Source organism: Pagrus pagrus (genome assembly GCF_965226575.1).
Source record: "Pagrus pagrus genome assembly, chromosome: 6".
Classification (NCBI taxonomy): Eukaryota; Metazoa; Chordata; class Actinopteri; order Spariformes; family Sparidae; genus Pagrus; species Pagrus pagrus.
In genome coordinates, this window is record NC_140190.1 from 11,386,115 (window position 1) to 11,411,033 (window position 24,919).

Consider the following 24,919-nt stretch of genomic DNA (forward strand, 5'->3'; position numbering starts at 1 on the left):
CTCAGGTGATATAACCTCGCATAAAGAAGGGCAGCATCTCCCCAGGCTGTGAGGCACCTGGCGTCGACATGTGTCTCAGATCCCTCCCTGCTCTACATGTAAATAAACGTACGTCAGCTGGACGAAAGGAGATAAAACTTAATGTGTAGCGTTTGCCGAATTTACAAGAAGGCCCAAATTATTAAGAATTTCTCATAGACAGCGTTTTACAAAGTTTGTAAAGTGTCTCCTAACTAAACAACTCACAAAATTGAGAGTTTTTGTAAGGGAGTCTGGGGACTTTATCCATAGGCTTCAAATAATTTGACTGTAGGCCTATTTGTTACTGTTTACTGCAATTTGTAAAATCTGACATGTTTACCATTTAAAAAAGATTGTATCTTTCATAAATCTTGTGTAAATAGTGTTGTAAACGTTTGAAACAGAGGTATTAAATTGAGACTGTTTCATAACCAGTTAAAACTTCCTTGTAGTTCGGCCACAGTGTTTGACTACAGAGCTAACGCAGCTAGCTGATATTAGCTAACGGCATAGCTGCTCTGGCTGAACACACAGCAACATGTTGAACGGAGGTAGGTTAATATAAAATTGTGGGTAACAAAAGCAATTTAGTTTTTGGTCTTTCTTTACTGGGGCAGCTGGCTAGCTCGTCATTTTAGTTAGCTAGCTTTACTAGCTAACATTACTTAACTAGCTAATATGCTAAGCTAAGTTAGCTAATCACTTGTTTTAAAATATTGTTGATGAAATATGTCCATTTAGTTTCACGTTGCCTTTTACATTGTAGTAAATTATACATATATTTTTATTTATTTATTTATTTTTAATTTGTATTTTATTGTTTGAAATCTGTCGTGTTTCTCATACTAGAATGTGATATGCGGTAGGAAACACAAACAAACTACATTAACTGAATTAAATGGTTATGGTGAGGGAGAAAAACAAACCCAACTGCCAATTTCCTCCACGAGATGGCAGTGGTGTTTTTGCTTTTTTTTCAGCTTTACTAACGGGCGAATATCCAGTAGAACAGTCTGGAGCTCCACACCTGCCCTGAGACGAGACGCACTCGCTCTATTTCACATTAGACACAGTCCACCACGGGCTCCTTGAATTTCATACTAGCCCCACAGAGCCTCGGCCACTTGAAAGAGACCAATATTTCTCAAAGATGAGACACAGTAAGCTGCACCCCTAATAAAGATCATACATAAGTGGGTGCTCTCAAGTCCCCACCATGCTGTATCCATTTGTACGGCTCGACAGTGGTGATCCAAACCATATGAGGAGCTGAGTGGATCTGCAGAGACCCATCGAAGAGGCAGGCCACCCACAGCCATCGCTCACCACTCTCCTTCCTTCCCTCCCAGGTCAGGCAGCATTCCTTCGGTGCCCTGGGGATCTCCGCTGAAGAAGAGAACATCATTCACAAAGACTCAGATACGACAGCATATGCTACCTTCATTTCCCCCCCCCAACGATCAAGAGGGAACGTAAAATAACAGCGACAGACAGATGGGCAGACTCACATTACTTTGGCGTTAGAAAGGCAGGCGTACCTCTCAGTGTCGGAGGTGAACGAGTGCAGAGAGAGGAGCGGTGCAGATGTTCTGATCAGACATGATGATAGTGCACATCAGCACTCTTGTCAACTCTGCTGATCTTTTTCAGCAAACATGCCAGTCCATCTGCTAGACACATACTGTATATGTATCCACAGTTTTTCAGTGTTTTTCAGTCTCGCTTGCTGTGGCTGTCTGTGTTTGGTCAAAGGGGCTGCAGACATGAATGTGCTTGATAAGCTCCAACATAGTTGTGTTTATTGAACTTGATACGCTGCTCAAGGGCAGACCACCTTCACTCCCACTCTTCCCCTCGTCTCTCGGTGTTATTCTAACCGCAGCTCTAGAGTGAAATAGCGGCATTCGTTGACAGACGGTCAACAAAACGAGGTACGACAGAGTTGGAGAGGCGAACGACTTCTTTAATTCGAGGGCTGCGCATATTTTTAGCAACTCGATTTAATCTTATCTACCACAAAATGGGCTTAGAATAACCTCAGACGTTACTGTAACCGCTTTGCCGCAGCGGTCCTTTCTTTGCTCTGCATTTACACTACAGAGCAGCACAGTTTTAGGATCAAAAGAGATAAGATTGGTCAGATTTCTATAGGCCACTTTTCTCCTCCAAAACCACATGGAGCAGAGAATAGACAGATAACTTGCATAATCAAATAGTATAGACTTTGTGAGGGGAACAGATATGTCTGAGCTATACCACATCAAAGAGAGAGATGAGACAATACAGAACATAATGTTCAGACAAAAAAGAAAAAAGTATTGGCTTAAACTACTTCTCATAAGGTCACATTATTCACATATTATGCAATAAAGTATTTTCCCAAATACCTGAACAAGCTAATTTAACTAGTCTGTGCAATAGGCTGCATTTAAAAAAATGTAATTTAAAGTTTAATAATGAAAAGCCTAATCTAAAGCTCATCCTAAATCTTTTCCAGGACTCAATTAGCCTTTAATTAGTCTAATATGGTGTGAAAATGTTTTGTGAGGTCACATAAGTGCCCAGCGTCTGGCGCTGGAGGGCATGGATCATTTCCCGACTCTGGAAATTGAGTCAGAGTCAAACTGTGTCCTGCCCTGGCTTATTACTGGCTGAGAGGATCGCCCATCCCAGCAGCATAATTCCATCTGGGCTAAATATTTATACAGAGGGGGAACGACATCACTTATCCACAACACATTCATTCACGTAAGGGAGAGCTACTTCCAGAGTGGAGTCAGAGTGATCCGATCGGCTTGGAACATCACTGCTTCTTGCTGACATTTGCTCAGACAAGCTTTCAGAAAACACTTTTTGTACCAACTAGAGAACAACAATGAGCTTCTTCTTCTATGTTTTTGGAGTGATTCTCACTTTGTTTCAGATCGGGAAGAATCCTACCAGCGGTGAGTGGAGATTTTTTTTGTTTCTGTTTCTAAGACCACGATGTAGCATGTTTTTAAAATAACTCAGTGAGTTAATGATGAGGTACTTTTGTTTTTCCAGAATTCATATTTATGAATCTTTACCTCAGTCTTTTTGGAAATATATTGGGACTCTTTGTTTTAAACAAATGTGTGTTTTCAAAAGTTTGTGTATACTTATTAAGAATATATATCTATAAATACAGTTAACACAGGTGAAAACATCCGAGCAGACAAGTGCTATTTAATAGCATTTTGTAATGGAAAATCACAGCACTATAGTCTCACAAATAGCCATTTATTAGTGGATCTTCACTAGAAGAAGTCCTTTTTTTTTTACCTTTTAGTTTACATGTGTTTGAGTAACTTGTGTAACTAGTGTAATATTTATATATATTGTAATTTGTCATTGTCTCCAGCTGGGATGTGCTGGCTGCAGCAGAGTCAGGACCAAAGGTGCGACATGGTGCTGATGAGAGGGGTGACCAGAGACGAGTGCTGTGCCGGGGGCCGCCTGGACACAGCGTGGTCCAACACCAGCCTGCCCATGAATGAAGTCAGCCTGCTGGGCTTCCTGGGAATCGTCTCCTGTAAACCATGCAAAGGTAAACAAACAAACCATTAAAAACAAAGCGGTTGAATCCGCCGAGGAGACGGAATTAGTTACTCATGTATTTGTTTTGTTTAGCACAGCGGGGCATGATATTAGTCACAGGCTTAACAGTCATATTGTGAATAAACATTGTAAATATATGTTGACTGAGCTGCTACTGTCATTGGTAAGTACTTGGGAGTTTTAAACACTGCTCGGATATGATTTGCAGAAGAGTTAACTTGGGTTTTTAATATCACTGGGCCAAAATTGGCTGTTCCGTTAGACAATATGACTCTCAGTGGGAGAGTTAGTGAAAGTTAATTGAAACCACGTCATTTGCGAATCAAGATATTTGCACAATGAGTTCCCGGCGCAGCTTTCTAACAAAATGCAGACGTGGATGGAAGAGAAGGCGTTCCACATAACTCCACCCAGCTGTCCTGAGAAGCTTCCCCTGCTGGAACCGCTGCAAGGTTCATTCAGGTTCACTCGCAGATAAATTCTGTTTTCATAAGCAGCACTTACACGACGTGATAACGGGCCAAAAATGTGAGAAATTCTCCAGGTTGTTAAGTTCCAGTAAAAATCGAGCTACTGGCAGATCTTTAGCCTCGGCCCCGGGTTTTTCTGGCCTCGTTGGGTGACTCAGAGTAAAAACAGAGATGTGGAGATCTGTTCGGATAAATCTGGAAGAAGCAGAGAGACCACGGTTAAAGGTAGCCTACAGCTTGATAAAAAATGCCTCCCACATGAAGGTAAAGAGCTGCTTCACATGAAAATGAATGAAAGTTGTAGAATACACCCTCTCTCCTTGTTGTGTCTTCACTTTTTTCTCTAAAGCTTGTTAAAAAGGGAGCCCTGTTTGCTTCCATGAACAAAATAAGAAAATGCATTCCTGCAGGATGGAATAAATGCCTGCCACATGCCCAGATGTCTGGGACTCATAATGTAGCAAAACTATCTTAATCATTTGGAATTCTGTGGGAGGAAAGCAAGAACGTCGTCAAAGTTTAAAGGTGGCTCGAGACACCTACGCCGTCGTGAGATGTTTGTTGTTTTCAGACAGTCCCTTATTGTGGAGACGCAGAGGCGATGGAGAGAAAATGTATACACAGCAAGACACGGAGTGAAAGATGGAAATCAACCAAAAGAGAAAAAAAAAATACAGCTCTGGAATCAAACAGGATATTGAAGTACTGGCAGGGACAGGAAATAAGAAATAAGTTTCTCATTGTTTACAGGATCTTCAGGACTCAGAGCTGATCAGACATCATCTCTAAAGACTCAGAAAGGTCCTGGGAAGAGACCTGTGTGCATTGTCTAATGTTGACTCTGCGCTGTGTAGGATTACAGTTCCTCCTGCGCTTTGACATTACGGGGTGTCAGAGGAGCCCGGGGCTTCCTCATTTCTCAGCCTGTAAACGTCTCTGACAGCTATTTGAACTCCATCTACCTCGGAGCCCCTCCGTCCCTCTGCAGGAGCTTAGCCCAGTCTGTGTGCAGCCGTACACATAGATCTGTTATGAAAACACGCCAGCCTCACATTCCATCAGGCGAGACACCCCTGTGTGTAATGGTCAATAAAGAGATGTGATTATTGTAAATATTGTGCAAGGTGAAAATTGTGTTATGGTCTGGGAAAACCCCAGATCTGGAGCTTGTTTTGTATGAAAATGCCTGTGGGTCACCTGATGTCTGCAGACTTGTTAATACAGTAACATTACACTGACACTCACGCACATATGAAACCGCTTGCTGTGCTTTTGTAGAGACTTGCGAGGGAGTCAGATGCAGTCCTGGAAAGGTTTGCAAAATGAAGATGGGAAGGCCCCAGTGTGTGTGCTCTCCAGACTGCTCTCACATTTCCCGGAAGCACGCTGTGTGCGGCAGCGACGGGAAGTCATACAAGGATGAGTGCTCTCTGCTGATGGCCCGCTGCATGGGACACCCGGACCTGGAGGTCATGTACCAGGGAGACTGCAAAAGTAAGCAAGATTAATCTTGCTTATGCACAAAAGCAAAAATATCACACTTTTTATTTCGGACTATATTAACTCTTTCTTCTTCCCTGCGCAGAGTCGTGCTCCAACGTGGTGTGTCCAGGCACCCACACCTGTGTGACCGACCAGACCAACAGCGCTCACTGCGTCATGTGCCGCACAACTCCTTGCCAAATAGCCATGCTGTCTGAGCAGGCGATCTGCGGCAACGACAACATCACGTACCCCAGCGCCTGCCACCTGCGCCGGGCCACCTGCTTCCTCGGCCGCTCCATAGGAGTCCGCCACTACGGCCACTGCAACAGTAAGGCCAGAAAACACAACTGTCACGTTCTCTTTTTTACCTGACTTACTTATCTTACAGCTAACGACTCTTTTCTTTTGTGCAGATCCCCCACGGAGAGCTAACAACTCAGATGGCAGCGAGGAAAACGCAGTCTAGACGGACAAGTCCTGACACAGCCCTTTTTCGAGAAGAATTTCCAAGTGTCACACCACTAGCTTCCCATGATGACCTCTTTTTTTTTCCACCCCCCTTCTTTTTAAAACTCAGAATGACGATACATGTTATATGGAAGACCTCTGTCGGAAGACATTCATTAGTGTAACTGCCTCAAAAAGTGCTACAAAAACCTTTGAGTTAATCTAAAACAGAGGCAGGGGATCACATGTGTCTCGAGGTAGAAATATCTCTGACTCTTTGGAGGATGTGTGCATATTGTAAATAGAATACCACTGCTATTTATTGGAGAAGGTATCAAACTCTATTTATGTTTTTATCCTAGCAACGAATCCATATATCCTTGGGAAAGCTGATGCAAAAAAATATATATTTATTGTGTTTTGTTTGTTGTGTATATACAATAGCGGTCACTGGCATTGGTGTTTTACAACCTTTTTAACGGTCTCCATTCCCCACAAACAAACAGTTTTCCCTCACGAGTTGATGGAAGGCAACACTAATTTGTTTAGAAGATTTATACCACTTCAGAGCTTACCAATGTGGTTTCAACTCGCCACAGACAACAACAACAGGATAACTACAGTTGTTCTGTATGTACTTTAGCTTATATCTGGAGGTGAGGAAGAGGTTCAGCCTAAACAAACCTGTATAGTCTGTCTGCCCCCGCACATGTTTACTCTGGATCCTGATCCAAACTAACGGCCACCCGGTGATCACTAAAATTAGCAGTTTGGAGTCTCAGAAAACTGTTGGTACAACCCCAAAACCTTAACAATACCTCCTCTGTTGAGTGCTTGGCTTTGTTTTCTCGGTGCATTTTTGTAGGTCATGCTCGTCTTTTCCGTTGCTGTTCTGCTGCTGCTTTGATTTGATTGGGTTTTTTTTTTTAAAGAACTTCTGAACAGACAAATGTTAATAGCATCGTCCAATTGAACTGGAAATTGAATTTGTCTCAGAATGGACCCAAATTTAGGCCACTGCCATCAGAGATGATTGGCAAACCTGGCAGATATCATCACCAGTTTCAAGTGGTCAAGTGATCCGCTGAATCTTAAAACTCAAAGCAGATTTATGAATTACTTTCAATATCTTTTTAGTGTATTATGGAACTTTTCAACGACTCTTCTGTAAATAACAGTCTCATGTGTACCTACCTGTGTACCTACTGTGAAATTTGAATGATGAATGCATCGACATATTTTTGTATTTTTGTACTGCCATTTCAAAACAACATAAAGTTTATTATTTGCCACAAGGTGTCTTCTTTCTTTAACAATCACACGTGTTCCAACCTTTTTTTTACCTACTACATCTCAACTAACCTCAGCTTGTCTGCAATCTATTCAATTTCAATACACACAGTACAATCATGAAACTGTCTGACATATTTTATAATATTTGGATTCTTCTAAACTGTGTCACAGTCTTAATCATATCCAGCTTCGGCCAAATGAGATCATACTTGCACCCTAAGGGGAACTGGACAGCTTTCCTCTCACACTTGGGGGTTGAGGGTGGTGCGTGCAGACCTGCACTCCTGTGCGTGCAGTGGCTGAGTCGCCTCTCGGACAGGCATCTTGAGGCCTCGTGAGAGGCGACAGAGAATCAAATCCAGGCTGGGTGGCTTTTCTCCTCAGGGATATCCCCCTGCTCTGGATTAGGTGGGAGGGATCAGGGGGACGGGGGGTGAAGGAACCGAGGAATGAATGTTTCGAAGTGCCGAGGCCCGGGTACTGACTCACTTTCCTGTGTGAAGTACCTCCCTTGTTTTTCTGTCTTTCTCCCTTTCCCTCCTCTGAATCCTGGGCTCCACCATGCAGCAGCATCTGGTTCGACTTTAGGGAGATGTTTATATTCCTGTCCAAGTACCCTTTTATTACACTGGGAATGGAATTAGATGTTTTGTTAGTTTGAAAGGGGCAAATAACAATGCCACACGAGGCTGTTGCTGTGCCCACACATAAAATGCACAACAAATGGTCTTTTTCAGAAATGTGTCTTTAAGGGACAGCTCTCCCAAAAAACAAAAATACATATTTTTCCTCTTACCTGCAGTGCATCCATCCATCCATCCATCTAGATTTCTACCATATCATTGTGCAGAAGGAATCGTGCATCTACTCACGACTTGTGATATAGAAATTCACAGCGTCCTCCTCAGCTGAGCTGTAATGTCAGCTAGCTTAAGCCGGGTTCAGACAACAGGACTATCAGGCCGATATAGCCCTGATTTCCCAACAATTGGAGGAGAAATCTGGGTGAAGATCTTGGTCAGTCCCGAAGATTATCTGGTAATGTGAGGGGTGTACAGATCCAATCATAAACCTGACGAACGTCTCCAGACTCATCAGGGCCGTCCTGATAAATATAAAATGTGTTCGGTATCTAGGATTCACAATATGGATGACCGCAATTGTCATTACGTCAGTACTTTCACAAGAGCCACTGAGAGAGATATCGCGGAGCAGCGGATGGTGATGGCAAGCAACGGTAAACAACCCTAGCCCTTGATGGCCGCGTCTCCCCGACCCCGTCACTGCAGCAATTTTTTTTTTCTCCATTTGAGATCACGTGAGCTGCTGCTTAGTTCCCTCTTGCCCCGATAATCCTAATAATATTCTGCAGTGTGTGATGCGCCATTTTTTTCAAGTCTTGTAGTGTGAGCAGGTTTGAGATTAGACACAAGAACATCTGGAAAGATCCTGTAGTGTGAGCCTGGCCTTAGTTAGCTTAGTTAGCTAGCTAGCATCTTGTCCATGAGTAGTCAGAGGCCTGAGGATTATCTTGAGTAACCGTGTCATGATTTCTGAAAATAGACATGTTTAGTTATTTGAATGTATTTTTGTGTTGCTTTGAGCACCACAAGCTGAGAGAACATCTAGTTGCATTATATTTGAGAGAAGGGAGGCATCTTGAGGCTGATATCTCTAAAACTCAGCAACTCACACCAAAAACATCCAGATGGCTACAAAGCACTACATGTAAGAGGGAAAATATGTATTTTTGAGTTTAGGGTGAACTGACCCTTTAAATGTTGTCTCAGTAGTGAGCCACACAAGCATTACTGTGCAGATTTAGTCATCAGGTGTGCAGACATGACCTCAGTGTGGCAAACTGGACTTGCCCAGGAAGACTTTCTATCTACTCACAGCAGTTTAATTGTTTATTTCTTCAATTAATACATAGAAACATATTCTAGATATTCCATCTGAACCTAAACTGCCAGATCTAAACCTCATTACATTGAAAATATAACGTTAAAGCCAGTTATTCCCATACCTTTATGAGTCATCTATAAATTCTTCAGAGACCCACACAATAAACTCACCAAACCAGTGTTTCTCACCATAGTTTAAAAAGTGGCAGCCCCACAGGAATTTCCAGTGAACACCCCATGAAATGAAGCGTTCACCTCACTCTGCGGTGCATATGTTGAAATGGCTGTGGTCTCCCAGTAAAATACACAACTGAAAAATAAAGTTGAGACAGCACTTTTGATACATGTGTCTGGACAAACCATCCTGATGGATACAAGGTGAAAAAATAAAAAAATCCCAGTTGCTGTTGTCATTATGACTATGTGATACCTTCTCCAGGAACATTCTGTATATCATTACAGCCCTCTGACTGATGTTGGATATGATGCGCCAGCGTCACACCAGTGGTGGTAATGACATAACCGCAGAGTAAACCTATGAGCCATTTCACAGCTATTCTAATTACACTCAACATGAGACCTCAGGAATCCTCTGCCCACTTTACTCCATATTTCAATCTTTTTTCTACATGTTATGGTCCATGTGTGGCCGGCGAGGGTCAGCCTCACTACCACCGGGACACAGCTTTGTAAGAGCGTGTGTGCGACTGCGGGTGCTCCTCTCCCGCCGGAGCTCACCTGTTATGAGTACGGCATCAGTCACACGTATTACATCACAACCTCTGGCAGGGTTGTTTATATCCCTCCAAACACATGGGGTTATAATGTGACGCCCACACTGACATTTCAGGGATGCGTAATCATCCTCCTCTGACATGTCGAGCGTGCTTCTCAACGATGTCCACATGGTCTCATTTCCGCCAAGTTGCCTTACTACTTCCAGTAAGTTAACAGCCAACATTAAGATCTGAAATGATGTTGTGATGAGACAAGGCGCTGCGGAGTGTTTCGGAGAGACCACCCACTCTCTGGATCGCGCCACTGGATTGTAAACAGCTCGGTCCCACATCTGAAACTAATAGATATCAGATCCATCACTCCATCACATTATATTTCCCACACTTGCTTTGTTTCACGGCAAGTCTTTTCATTTTCCACATGTGCCTGAAATTTACCTTCTGACAGTTGATGATTGTACTGACACCCACGTTCCAGTGTTACAGTTTATACTGCGGCAGATTATGTTTTATGGATTTCCCAGAAATCTGAGCTCATCTATATTTTACTGGGGCATATTCGATGGCCTGTCAGCTAAACTGTCATCGCAGATGAAGACTTATTTAACAGTTTTTAGACATGATAAAATGAGAGCAACATGAATCATAGATTCATACTTTCAGAGCCCCAGGACAGAAAGGTCTGCCAGGGTTGTGATTCATTGGCTCGGAGAAATGTCGAGGCCAAGGCTACTATCAGCACTTTAAGCAACAATTGAAAATCCAGGCAGGTTTACTGCAAATGAGTAGTGCTTGTCAGCATTAGATCACCAACAACACATCAGCAGAGTTAGGAAGTTGTGCAAATGCTAATTGTCCCCAATTATTCTTGCTGAATTGTTTCACTTCCTCGTCATGACCTCTGGGACGGCTTTCTCTTCTGGCTCCGTGTGTGGTCTGGCCCATATGTACTAAGTCTAACAGGAGGACAATGTACTGTGTGGATACATGAAAATATAGTGCATAGTTGAAAAATATGTTAAATGTAACTACAATATATGAATTGTTATCTGAGATGAAGGTATTTAATAAACAGTTAGGTACTGCCTGGGAACACTTGTGCCTGAGACAGTGTCTTGGCACTGACAGGGTCATTGAATTAACTCTGGTTTGAGTTCATGTTGAAATATCAAGCCACATACTGAAAAAAAAGTCAATGAAGTGTGATAATTGGGCTGCACTTAGCTTCCAAACTTGTCTCAAATTGAGTTCAATTTCGTAATTTGAGGCTTGGAAGATTACCAGGCCGTGACCATAATTTCACATCAGCTTTGCAGGTGGTTCTCACACAGAAACAAGACGAAAATACCTTTTTTTTTTTTATAAGCCTTGGCACAGATACCTGCTTGTTTATAATGGAAAGTTGGTCAGTTAGCATGGAAAGTCGGTTGAACATTTAATTTGCTGTCATGCGTAACGGTATGCCGCAAAGACGGGAGTGGGAAAGTGGCGCTGGTTTGGATTTCATTCGATTTGGCCCGCTCATTATCAACAGCTTCTTTTAGTTAAACTCCTACAATGTCCACTAGGATACATGTAAATAAAGCATCTGTTAAGAGATCCCCTGCTTGTTAGAGTAGGACAGTGTACCACAAATGAACTCAGGAAACTCATATGGTATCTATTCCCCCAGATGACAGAACTGCACATCTTGGACACAGATTGATGGTCAGTTTTAGATTAGAGGAGCGACTTCACCCATGCATTGTGTTATCAGCCCCAGTGTTGCTTGGTGAGGAGGCTGATGTGACATGCAAATATGTGAACAACCTCACACATGATGTATATACTGAATGCACGCAAAACACTCTCAATACACACAGACGCACATTCAAACATACACAGAATGCATGGCAAAAATAAGAGTCCATATACTCCTGTAAGGGATTATTCGACACAGTCCTCTTCTCACGCACAACCTTCGTAATTGTCGTTTCTTTTGTCCTCATTTCACACTGAACCGCCTGCCGGGGGAATTTCTTGTTGAAATGAAAATGTTGTCTCCTGTGGAGGATTGTGGTTGGTATTGCTCTGGAGGATGGGCTGAGTACAACAGACATGTTCTCTTTTGTGCCTTGTGCTGAAGTGTCCAAGGCCATTCTGATGTATTAAAAATGACATTCATATAACCAGTGTCAGCCTACAGCCATGCTTCTCTGTGAGTCTAGGTACAAAAGTGTTGTTAATGTGCTCACAACGGCAATGCTAACATCCAAACGTTTACCCTGCTCATTAGCTTCGTTTAGCTTTTTAGCATGCTAATAACGGCTTATTGCCATTAATCACGAAGTGGGCCAACGCCTGAGGCTGATGAGAATGTCATTAGCTGGTGTTTGGTCATAAACCAAAGTATTGGAATATTCAAAGTTTGTTTGTGTTTCTGGTTGCAAGTCGTATAAATGTAGATAGTTGTAAAATGACCACAAATAGTTGTTATTTCACTGCTTTTCAGTTGATCAGCAACTGAAAAGATGATGAATAGTAAAAATCTGCCATATTTCAAGGTTAAAACAACATATTTGATAACTTGTTAGCTGATGTTAGCATTCAACAACTTCCTAGCAAACACAACTGTTTGATTACATCCTGTTTCACTACCAGGTTTAGACAAATGTCTCCAAGATGTACATTGATATCTCTGAATTAATTTACACCTTTCCCAAAAAGGAAAGAATGTAGTTGAATGCTATTGGTAGCTGTTGTCTAACGGAAGCTAATCAGTTGTCAAACCTGTGGCTTTACCTCGAAATGAGGTCCGATTTCCCTTCGGAGTAAACTATCCGTTGTCTTTACAGTTGCGAATCAATCAGAAAGCAGTGAAATGATAACAATCTGTCAGATTGCCGACATTTATATGACTTGCACCCTAGAACAAAGAAGTATGGACATTTGAGCTTCCCAACTTGAGTGTGACATTAGAGGAAAATGGCTGCCGTGTGAATATGGTCTATTGCTGATGAAAATCTATCGACGTGACTCAAGCAGGAGTGTTCATGAAAGAGGTGGTGTTGTAAAGGTTTCACGTTACGGTTGGTCCCATTCACCGGCTTCCTTCTTCACCTTCTGAAGTTATAGCGACAGGCGACCAAATGAAAGTTACTGACTTCTCTTGGTTTGAAAATTGTTGGAAGTGTTTAGGATAAAAAAACAACAACTCCCCAAACTATATAACAAAGGCTTAGTCATTTTTAGACCTTTTAATGCAGAAATGTTACATATCTTTAAGGCCAAAACGACATGAATGTCTGTACCAAAATCCACGTCAATCCATCCAAAAAACTAAAACCTTCAACCTCGTAGTAGCTCTAGATGAACAGTTAAAGGATTGCCAGAGTTAGTTGGATTCATCCCTTAGGCACCATGAATATCTGTGGAAAATGAAGCCATGTAGTGGTTGTTGAGATATTTCAGTCTGGACCAAAGTGGCGGACCAGCCCACCAACTGACAAACCAATATTGTCATCCCCACCATGCTGCTAGCATTAAAAGCTGCTTTAAACTACAAGTCACCTTGCCACAAGTAAATACAAGCAGACATTAACAGACTGAAAACAATGGTATTTGGTAACAGAGTGTTCTGCGCATGATTAAGACTGATTACTACAATCTCGTGAAGCAACGGGTCAAGAAAGCAGATAAAGTCAAACTCTGCAGAAACATCTGCGGTGAGGGACCACAAACACTCCACGACAACAAAGGCGGTTGAGCCTAAATAGCTAATTGTACACATCTGTTACTCTAGCAACATCTATATTTTGTTAGCTGCCCAGTGATGTAATCCCAAACAGTCATGTACCAATGCAGTACCGGGGGGATTTTGTTCTGGAACACAAGCAGAGCGGAAAAACACTGTACAGGACAGAAGGGATACCTGCTGTGATACTAATATGTGTATATACATGTAGAGGACAGGTTAGGTTTATTTTTTTAAAAACAGCTTTGTCCCTTCTTGCTGTTTGTCCAGGAATCTTACAGTGTGTGTGTGTGTGTGTGTGTGTGTGTGTGTGTGTCTGATGCACAGCTCTTGTGACACATGGCCTCAAACAGATTGTGTCTGGAGAGAGAAAGAGTCTTCGATGGGTGGGACTGAAAACAAGTGACGCATGACTAAGAGGCCCAGGAAGTTCCAGCAGGCGGCTGTTATTGCTGAGTGTGTGGGTGTGTGTGTGTGTGTGTGTGTGTGTCTATGTGTCTGTTTATGTGTGTGTGTGTGAGCGTGATTCGGGGGCCCAGAGGGACTGTGTGGGGCAATCCCGGCTGGAGTGTCTGGAAAAACTCTATGGAGTGACAAAAGCAGCAGTGTCCCTTGCAGCATATCTGTCTGCTGCCTTGGCTGCAACGCTTTATTGCCTCTAAGAGTGTGATAGAAATGAAACGGTAGAAAGTAGGTCGTGAAAACAACAATCGTTCTATTGTGTAAGTCGCTGTACATGCGTGTACACGTACATACATCTGTAGTCTTACCTAATTACAGCGGCAGGAAGAAAAACAATTAGTTACTTCCACCCCTTGCAGTGGTTTACCGCATGTGCTCAGTGTTTTCAGTCATGTCACAGCAAGAAAACATCTCGTATACCTCCTGAAAAAGAAGCGTGCTTCACTTGTACATTTATACATTCTCTAGTATCCAAATCCAGATTAGTAGCGACCTAAAACTACGTGATGTGGAAGGTCCGTCTGTCTGGCAGAGTTGTTTTCTGCTGCGCACATGACCTGTCTCTGACCCAAAGTCACTCACTCCCCAGATTGCATTGCTACAATGAGCATTCGCTTGGGATGGCGGTGACGCACTGGGCACAGAGAGACAATAGCTTACCTCAGCCAGGCAGACATAGCAAACCTCAGTGCTATCAGACCCTCTCTAATCTCAGCCCATGGGACAGCTGTGTCTTTCCTGCTCCCACATGGCCCGATCAGACACAACGCCGGCCTGTAGAGAGAGGACGTTAGGTCAAGTTCAGGTTCTTTTACTGGCATGTAAATAATTACAGCGAATAATATTCTCAGGCTTGCTTTTATATATATATACTGTATATATATAAAAAAACATGTATAAAGAAAGTGTTACATTACCAAATTTAAATTGAAAGACATTAAAGAGTTTAGCCCCTAAAATACAGGAATATAATAAAATATAATAGCTTGGTGAGTAATAAGGTAATGAATAAACTGTAAAGTAAACAGGTTGTGCAGTGACGCAGTTTGTATGAGAACAGATTCTAGACAGATGTGAATACAATTATGGAATGTAAGCAAGTCATTTTACTCAAGCACTGTACTTAAATTCAACTTTGAAGTATCATACTTGAGTATTTCCATTTTCTGTCACTTTATACCTTCACTCTACTACAATTTGGAGGCATATGTTCTACTTTTTACTCACTACATTTATTTGATAGTTACTAGTTACTTGTCAGATTACATACTGCATTTGAATTAATTTATTCATCGAATAACAAAACAAAAAAACACATTCTGATAATCGGAAAAATGCTTAATATTGGATTTGACAATCGTCAAGGCGGGTAATCGGTCAACCCATGGTACACAGTATCTACATACATGTAAATATACTGTATTATTTACTTTTACTTGATACCCTAAGACTTTTACCGAAGTACAAGTCGTATGGGTGACTTTTACTTTTTCCAGAGTAATATTTTAACAAGATATCTTTACTTTTGATCAAGTATGACTTTTGGGTATTTCTTACAACACTGTAAATGATGGATAGAGCTAATAGACAGCTGATAAACAGGTACTAAAATAAATAGACTGTAAATACTGTGATGGGTACAGGTTTAAGTAACCAGGTAAACAGGTGGAAATTGTCTGCACAGTACCAGTACTGTAAATGTAGTACAAGTACAGCAGCTGTATAAAGTAGATTCACTGCAGTGTGAGTAAAATGTCATAATAAGACCAAACTTAAACCAATCTTACTTTAAGTCATCACATGTATGTTCTGCGTGTCATGTTGGGAAATTAAGCCATTGTGGTGCTGAAGTATTGCAGTTGTTCTGCTGTCAAAAGAACATGGCCTAACTTCTTATCTCTGCATAATACTGAAACTGAGAAACAGTGTGTTATGGCTGATATGGATATGTGGCTACATTTCATTCAGAACACTGCAGGAGCGGCTTCCATCCAGGGCTACTCTCCTCAAGAGTATAAAAACGGAACATTTGTAAATAAAAATCAGGCCAGACGGCTTGAGAGATGTGATTGGCTGATGGGCAGTCGCATGGGAACTCCTACTTACTCTCAACATGTGGTGCCAAGCACAAAAGAGATACTCCAGACTTGACTTGTGACATGTTTATCGCTGTCAGTCTGCACTCATGGCAATCCCATTATGGATATTATGAAAAAACTATTGAGGGAATTTTAATTTACAATTCCCAAAATGTAAACAGACCTGAAAACAAAATAAAATCAATCATTTCCCCCTCCAATTCTTACGTAACTAAATGATTTCTGAGACCTTCAGTGCTATCTCAGAGACGCCAGATAGCTGACAATATCTTGTTCACATGAAAGGAGACGATGTCTTTCCCATGTGAGAGGCTACTTATTTATAGTTTTATGTCTCAGATTTGACAATTGACAAAATGGTTCCAGCAACTACTATCAAATAATCAAGGACAGCATACAAATCCACCTTAGATGAGATGAGTGTTTGCTTAAAAAACAGATGCTGCGCAACTTTTGAACACTTAAAATATGCCTCTTGGACTCAAGAGATGGTTGACAGGAATCCAATGGAAAAGTAACATGTGTCAAAATAAATCCAGTGCAGTGCCAGATTGCAAAAACACATCTCAGGTTTTAATGTGAACAGGGAGAGCAGGGGGCCCTGAACCTGCAGGAATAAGACGCCGAGTTCACTGGAGACACAGCGTGGTGATACATGATACAGATTTGTCGGGGGTATTACATTAATCAATCTTCGGTTCTTTAGGTCTCTGAGGCTTTTACATTGACATGTGTGTATAACCTGGTTTTCCCAACATTCAACCTGACTCAAGGTCTCATCAGTCCCAGAGGAAACTTAACAAGAGTGTATTGAGTCCTCAGTCCCTGGCCACAATGTGAAACATAGGAACACTCTTCAGCACTTGATACACAAAAGCACCACCATGTGGCTATATTTTATAAGACACATGCTTGTTACTGGCTTTCAAATGCAGATAAGTTAATAACACAAGCCTTTGCTGTAAACTAAGCTGTTTTTATCCCTCATGTTTACCCAATTAATTAATTTAGCCATTTTAAAATGTCACATTAATCTCACTATGTAATTCTATGATAGCTATGTATCATTTATGCAGTAATGTTCCACTTCTTAAGGACAAATCTTCTCATAGGCAAGTTGGACATCACCTTTATTCGTATAACACAGTTTAATATCCGTGTAATATGTATAATGCAGTGCAGTTACGCGAATCACATGGACGTCGTATATTCCAGCAAGTTAGAATTGACCTTTCCGTTGCTCCGTAGTCCTTCCCCCTCTCTACCTGTTTAGTGACTAAAGATGGCGGAAGCTCCTCCATGGCCCAGCCGGTTCTTCTGTCACAGATGCTCGGCAGAGATTAGTCCTCGGCTTCCCGTGAGTACCATAGACGGAAAGTAAATACGGAGACGTTTGGGCAAATGAGAAACACAGTGCTGTTGTTGTTACTTTAGTAGAAACGGTTGTAGCGGCGGGGCCAGCAGTTAGCATGCTAACAGTATTAGCTGGCTTGCTAAGGGGGGGTCGCGTTTATCTTGCTAACGCTCTCCTGTGTTAGTTGTTTTGTTATCTAAGTAGCGCATCGGTCAGCATACACACAAGAGCTGCTTATAGAATAGCGCTGTTTTTTTTTTTTTTACGAAATTTGTAGCAACGTTTGCGGGGATTATTTTTTGATAACTGTGTTTTTTACGAGGCATATTAGCATAAACGTTAGCTATATTGACTAGGAATAACGGTACGTGCCATCTGTAACAATGTGATCGCCTCTAATGAGCGCCTTCAGGTGTTTCTTTTCTCAATCAAGCGTTGCTCACACTCGTCTTCCTCAAGACCATGTGCATTACTTTATTGTCAGTCATTTCTGTGAATGATTCAGCGACAACAATGCCCCTGCGTCCTTTTCTTGTTTTGCCATTCAGTAAGGCACACAAGTGGCATGTCTGTCCCAGGCTAGAATGATCTGTCATGGAGCTGTAAATGTGCCCCTCACAATGTGACAGATCAGCCATAGGTTTCTGTGGGTTGCTGGTAATGACCTGTGGTCACATTAACACCTTATACCGATGTGTAACTGTTGTTTGATCGTGTAGAATAGCTTGTGTATTAGTTTAAATAGGACCTTTTAGTTTGCAATTTCAGCCATAGAAAATACATGTTGTTTCTCTCAGGATCAGGGTGTATAAACTAGAGTAGTAAGTATACATAAAAAAAACAAAACACAAGGACAAAAGTGTTTGTACATCCACATATGTTGTAAATATTACATAAGGTCTAAAGGTGTATGTGTTTATAATAATTAAGCAGTGTGTTTAAAGTGGGGTTGCTGTGAGGTGCAGTGTGACAGCCTGGAGGATAAAGCTGTTACTCATGGTATCAGCTACCTGGAGACTTGTCCTTGACAGAAAGATCTGGTTGATCCTCTCAACTTTCTGCAGTATTGGCTGAAGTGGCTTGAAGACAACAGTTTACATACCAGATAGTGACACAGCTGGTCAGGACAGTCTCAGCTGCTTGTTTTTTCTGGGGTTGAATCCAGGTTCAGTCACAAGAAAAGTATTATCATCATCTGTCTTCCTTATCTCATTGTCCAGCTGTCAGTAGAGTGTTTGACATATCGGATGTGCAGTTTACACTTTTCACACACTGACACACGTCTGGGTCGTAGCTGTAAAGTTCATGCAAGTGATTAATTTGAATATCAGTGACTGTCTGCAAAACAGGTTGAGCTGGATATTATGAGCTGTGTTGGTTTTTACTACTTTTTGTTGGTTTACAGGAGTACACATGTCCAAGATGTGATTCAGGGTTTATTGAGGAACTGCTGGAGGAGAGAAGGTGTGTATATTTAATATTGCTGTTCTAATCAAGGCATCATTTTCTTTTGTTTGTTTTTTAAATCTTGGTCTTATCTTTATATGTTTGGCCATCAACAGTTATGTTATTAACCAACATACAGTAGCTGACATTAAGGATAAAGCCCGACAGCAACACCGATAATTGTTTTTTCTGCAACAAATTTAATCAGCATGATCCTGTCTTCTCTAAACAATCATTTATCACATGAATGATTGTAATCAAATTTCCAGGTGAAGACTTTAAACATTAACTTTCAATGTATTTTTTCAAATAAACAATTTAGATTGTATGTGTTATGTTTTTTATTTGGAGTGGCCCTTTATTAAAAAAAGGAGAATTAATTAATTTTTGGCTCTGCTTGACAATGATTGCATGGATTTTTATGGTTTTCTTGGGCAGCTTTGTATTACTGTCCTTTATCCTCTTTTTTTCCAACTATTCTCACTGCATTACAAGGTGCTACAATTAAAGTTTGGACAACAACAGCTATGTTTCACATTTGAAACAGTGGACGGGCTAGGATAAGAGGAAGAAATTGCACACAGAAAAACATGATGTCATAACTGTTAAGAATGATGGAAACTATGACGCATAGTCGAGACATAACTTTGTCAACTGTTTGTCCCCTGTTTAGTGCTGACAATGGCTCCATGTCTACCATCTCCAGTGGGCCTCCAAACGTGCAACCATTTGAGGTGTCTAACCTTTTCTACACAAGCTCTCTCTATCCTACAACATTGTTGAATAACATTGTCAGAAATTCCTAAACTAGTTTCCTTTGATGTTTTTTGCTAATGTACTGTTGGACATGACTGAAGTCATGTAGGAGTTTCCACTTCTGCTTTTGAGGCCGACCACAGTCTTGCTCTTTATTAGTGATATTCAATTAAATGATTGGGTTGTCTTAATTTTTCCCAAAGATGAGAAACAGTCTTAATATGTAGTTTATGTCAGTGTTCTGGGAAGACTTTTTACTGAAAAATACTGAAACTGACTAATCTGACTGTCAACTAATGTCTCAGTGCTTCAGGTGTCCTGTATTGACCATAAATGGCTGTGGGTATGTAGAGGAATCCCTAAGCCTGGTTGTTTCCTACTATCAAGATTATAGTACAAGTTGTTCCTGTGTGTGTGTATCCTACCAGAATCCAGACCAGCACTTGTTCACATTCCCCTCTGGCTATGGTCAGTTTGCTCTCGGTGTCTTCGACGACCGCTTTGACTTCGGGGCCGGGCTGGGAACAGAGGACAACAGGGATGCTGAAAACAGGAGGGAAAGGGAAAACGCATCACGGCAACGATATGGTGCCCGGCAACCAAGAAGTCGTCATGGTTCAAGACGACAAGCAGGGAGGCATGAGGGAGTTCCTACTTTAGAGGGGTAAGGAGCACAGTGTTTAGCCTGGCCTGTGGGAATCAAGTAAATAGCGGCACATTTTAACACCTGGAAACTAGAGTATTGGAAATACCGCAGATAATGCAGAAAACGCAGGTATCGATATTGGCTCGTACGTGCGTACGAGTCTATGCACTGACTCGATACCAAGTAATTCAGAAACGGCACCCTGCTACTTCCCAGTTAGCTTTGTTAGCTCTGCTTAACGTTACACAACAGAAATCAATTCTTCTTCGCTGCTCTAAAAGCTAACACAGGAAGTTGCGCTGTGCTGCTCCTGGCAACTACTGTTTTTAGAGCAGTGAAGAAGTAGTTGATTTCATGTGAGTCAGACGGAGCTAGCAACATGTTGGCTATATGGCAATATTTTACCCTGGATAACCCCACCAGTAGAATGGCGACACATTCAGTCTTGATTTGTTCTTTTTTGGTTATGATAGATAATACATGAATGTTGTATGGCAATCATTCTCTGCAAGGTTTTACCTGAGCCAGGCCATACAACAATGATAGCAGTCATATCACATCCATACAGGGTTACAGGAAAAAAAAATGGTATCGAGACATCTCTGCTGGAAACTAGTTCAGTTTCCACCTCAATACATCTGTATAATAGCTGTTTGTTCTCTTTTGTAGAATTATTCAACAACTAGTGAATGGAATAATTGCACCTACTGCAATGCCAAATATTGGTGTTGGACCCTGGTAAGTCTGAAACAGAGCTATAGTTAACTACTATTTAATATTTATTTAAGCACATTTTCTACAAAAGTGTCTCCTAACTGTTTTACTGTTTGTTTTTAAAGGGGTGTTCTACATTCAAATCCTATGGATTATGCCTGGGGAGCTAATGGACTAGATGCAATTATAACTCAGGTAAGAAAGAAAAGATTTTAAGAAATCATTTAAATGTTTTAAACTGGTTACTGTTCTTATTCATACGGAATTTATATTTTCCATTAAACATTTAAGATGTGTCATGAAATGAGTAGCGATATGCATAAAACATGTAATTAATCTAATTTCTTTTTTTTTATCTTTTTGTCTTGTTTCTAGTTATTAAACCAGTTTGAGAACACAGGCCCTCCGCCTGCAGATAGGGATAAGATAAAAAGTCTTCCTACAGTACAAGTTACAGATGAGCATGTTGGTAAGTAAAAGAAATAATGATCACTGTTGATGTAATTGGATGTTTTATGGCTGGTTTCCTTTTTTGAAATTTTTAGACTTTAGTATTTGCACATTTGGATGGTGGTATCATTTTCTTTACAACATATGGTTGCAGGCTGTTATTAAGTTGCAGTGTAATTTTAATGCAGGTACTACTTTTCTAGCAAAGCTGACTTCTCAGTGTTTCACTTGCCAGAATTTTGACACAGAGGCAAGATTCTGTTGAATACAAAAAAATGCCCGTTTAAACAGATAAGGCCCATATAGCGTTTTTTTCTGGGTCTTCTGGCTTCAGAGATGAAGCACTTGTGTGGTGAGAGGAAACCCACTGCACGTGGGTTTTGAATTAAATTAGCTAGGTAGCTAACTTAACACTATATTAATAGAGGGTTCACTATGCAATGAACAACAAGTTTACAACTCATAGGTTGATATAAGCACAACACTCACCAGCAACATTCAGTGTCTGGTCTGTCTGCTTCTACAAATGGGCTAACCTGTTTCTGATAAAGCTCAGGATAGGCAAACGCAGCCAAAAACAACTCTATTTGCCATTTTCTTGGTTACCATGCATGGTGACCGGTGACAAGTCCCACCCCATCTAATATAGATTTAGTTGCCTAAAGAATAGCTTAAGCAACAACACCAGTGCCTCTCTGAAAAGTTAAAATATTTGAACTGGCATCCATTTCATATTTTGCATCAGAAATGCTTAATCTTTATCTGCTGGTCTTATAAATATCCTAGTTGCACTGGTTGTACAACTGTCACTTAGGAAAAGATAAGGCAAGCCAGACCAGTAGCATTGCCTCCAAGCCTCTTAAATTAACTGCTTGACTCATCATAATTGTGTGTTTTTTTTTAAACATGTCTTCTTGTCTTTCAGCTTCAGGACTGGAATGCCCAGTATGTAAAGAAGATTACAGTGTCGGAGAACATGTTAGGCAGCTTCCATGCAATCACATGTTCCACAATGATTGCATAGTCCCTTGGCTGGAACAGGTATTTGACATTAGCTATCTAACACTTGTCCCACTTAAATATTCCCCATTTGCTGTCTCAAACAGTAGGGTGACAGTCGCACTTATATTTTTCTCTCTTTTTCCTCCAGCACGACACTTGTCCAGTGTGCAGGAAAAGCCTAAGTGGACAGAACACTGCAACAAACCCTCCAGAACTATCAGGGATGAACTTTACCTCCTCCTCTTCTTCCTCTTCCTCCTCTTCATCTTCCTCTACCCCTCAGTCCTCAAGTTCGACCAGCAATGAGAACTCCACTGATAACTCATAGAGAATGATTTGTCCTTATCACTCTATGGGGCTGTTTATAGCTCCTAGGCTGCTGTACTTCAGAGCGGTGACCTCCAGTCTCTCCTTGCTCTGAGGCAGAGACCTGAGTGCATCTCACCAGGAGCACTCGAGCCTGATTCAGGGGTAAGTGATACGTGAGGTATTACTGCCCGTCCTGTTGCTCCCACCTTCATCAGGAATCTGAACAAAGGAAGGGGCAGAGGCCTGGAGTGCAGCTTCTGTCAGGGAGGATGTGGAGGCTCACGTAAAACTTCAAAAGGCTCGATCCGCCTGACACCACCTCATACTGGAAGAGTATACAAAGGAATCCAAAGGTAGAATACTCGGGACAACAACAACACAGTTCCTGTTTTGTTTTGTTTTTAATCTCCGGACTTGTATGATTTAAAATGATCCACTTTTGCCAATGAAGCAAAGGGAAATGTACAGTTATTCCTTTTTATAAGTAGCATTCATATCTCACAGATAGAATGACTCAAGTGCACTGTAGTGCACCGTTTAAGTGTGCACTTAAGTTTCTTCATGGTTTAGAAGGATATTACATTTGATTCATTAGCTTTCAAAACAAAATTACAAAAGTTTGTAAAATGATTTTATTGTCAAGATCTACTCGAAGTTTTAAGATTACCTGACAACACACAGGTACCGTTGTTTGCACTTGAAATGATGTGTCAAATTGCAGTAATTTTGTGCTGTTTGGATAATGATGTGGGTAATTATTGCTAAATCACACACAAGGTTTATTATTTTATCTGCAAGCCTACAATTTGGATCAGCTTTTCACATTTAACACTTACAAACATTACGGTGCATTTTAACTTAAAGGTAAATGAAATATTTTCTAAAGTTGCCAGTTGACAAACTATTGATTTGCAGTATGATTGTGTCCAAAAAATATGAACTGATATGAAAATAAAGATGCACGAGTGCTACCACTCAAAATCCATGTAAAGCATTCTCAGCGTGTGTATATATAATATTCTTTGAAGGTCTAATCATGAGCAACTGGACTTAGCTACAAACAAATGTGTTTAATTTGTATGTGAACAACCACTGGGGCAGAGGCTGTTTCCTTTTCTGCACTTAGTGTGTGGTGCTGTGGTTAGACACTAGATTGAATGCAGTAACACGAGCAGGAAATTTTCTAAATTTTTGTCATTGCTAGAGCAAATGAGCTGATATTCAACAAACAACTCACTTGTTTTTCCTAAAACAAAATAAATAAAATGGTAGAATGGTACAAATTTTTGGCAAACAGGAAAGTTCTGAGCTGTGCTGGCCTGTGTTTCCTCTGTCTGAATTATTTGTCTGTTCAGTGAAGTCTTGCAGGCTCAACCAGGGAACAATAACATCATTAGAGAGCATTGCTGGAAGTGATTTCAATACATAATACGGTTTTTGAGATTGTTTTGTACTTTCAAAGTAAAGCCTCATAGTAAACAGGGTCATATTAGGCCTAAATCTTTCAACAGGATGCTTGCCTGTTAAATTTTATCAATAAGCCAATAAATTCTGCTTCCTTTTATTGTTGAGCCGCATGGGTGTAGTTCCTCTGCATTGTAGCTGAGTTTTCCCCTTGGGGTTTAGTGTAATGGCCTTTTAATCTGAAGGGATTGTTGTGGACAAAACATAGGCTCAGCTAGAACACCAATGGAGACACTTGACTTATGTCTATGAGTAACTGTACAATAGGCATATGAAATTTTGTGTGAAATTGCTGATTCACAGTCATAATTTATAGTTACCTTTGTGGCACATATTTCTGCCTCAGTATGTACCTTGAAATACGGGGAACAGTGTAGATATTTAGTTACTATAGATTCAATAACTAGAGATCCCATTTTAGCTCTTAATGTTGTGAATATGTTAGTGGTGGGTAGCTTTATCCAGTATTGAATTTAAAGTGGATTTAGATTTTCTTTTAATATAAACAAAATATCTTGAGACAAAGTGAGAACATTGAAATAGATTTG

The 24,919-nt window shown here is 40.9% G+C and overlaps 2 protein-coding genes and 1 long non-coding RNA gene across 3 annotated transcripts; 2 read left to right on the forward strand and 1 right to left on the reverse strand.

Moving 5' to 3' along the window:
* The first annotated feature begins 478 nt into the window (after positions 1 to 478).
* Positions 479 to 7,297, forward strand: fstl3 (follistatin-like 3 (secreted glycoprotein)). Its single transcript, XM_084355387.1, has 6 exons — positions 479 to 572; positions 1,371 to 2,966; positions 3,404 to 3,589; positions 5,349 to 5,564; positions 5,656 to 5,883; positions 5,969 to 7,297. Exons 2-6 carry the CDS (start codon positions 2,897 to 2,899, stop codon positions 6,019 to 6,021), a joined length of 753 nt encoding a protein of 250 aa, XP_084211513.1. The 5' UTR covers positions 479 to 572; positions 1,371 to 2,896; the 3' UTR covers positions 6,022 to 7,297.
* On the reverse strand, positions 3,480 to 20,303 carry LOC311258798. The gene is made up of 4 exons (XR_014622781.1): positions 20,212 to 20,303; positions 14,792 to 14,905; positions 4,105 to 4,265; positions 3,480 to 3,572 (listed from the first exon to the last, which is right to left on the reverse strand). It is a non-coding gene; the product is annotated as an uncharacterized lncRNA (long non-coding RNA).
* Positions 17,493 to 23,892, forward strand: LOC311258795 (E3 ubiquitin-protein ligase RNF126-like). Its single transcript, XM_084355386.1, has 9 exons — positions 17,493 to 17,587; positions 18,990 to 19,048; positions 19,704 to 19,764; positions 20,215 to 20,450; positions 21,102 to 21,170; positions 21,272 to 21,341; positions 21,522 to 21,615; positions 22,522 to 22,637; positions 22,747 to 23,892. The coding sequence occupies exons 1-9, from the start codon at positions 17,513 to 17,515 to the stop codon at positions 22,924 to 22,926; spliced, it is 960 nt and encodes a 319-aa protein (XP_084211512.1). The 5' UTR covers positions 17,493 to 17,512; the 3' UTR covers positions 22,927 to 23,892.
* The last annotated feature ends 1,027 nt before the right edge of the window (positions 23,893 to 24,919 follow it).

Bases quoted from the DNA above. Each gene is read 5' to 3' on its own strand.
- LOC311258795 (XM_084355386.1), top strand. From the start codon at position 17,513: ATGGCGGAAGCTCCTCCATGGCCCAGCCGGTTCTTCTGTCACAGATGC. The intron at 19,049-19,703 runs GTGTGTATATTT...TCCCCTGTTTAG, and splicing joins GAACTGCTGGAGGAGAGAAG to TGCTGACAATGGCTCCATGT. The intron at 21,342-21,521 runs GTAAGAAAGAAA...TCTTGTTTCTAG, and splicing joins TAGATGCAATTATAACTCAG to TTATTAAACCAGTTTGAGAA.
- fstl3 (XM_084355387.1), top strand. From the start codon at position 2,897: ATGAGCTTCTTCTTCTATGTTTTTGGAGTGATTCTCACTTTGTTTCAG. The intron at 2,967-3,403 runs GTGAGTGGAGAT...CATTGTCTCCAG, and splicing joins CGGGAAGAATCCTACCAGCG to CTGGGATGTGCTGGCTGCAG. The intron at 3,590-5,348 runs GTAAACAAACAA...GTGCTTTTGTAG, and splicing joins CTCCTGTAAACCATGCAAAG to AGACTTGCGAGGGAGTCAGA.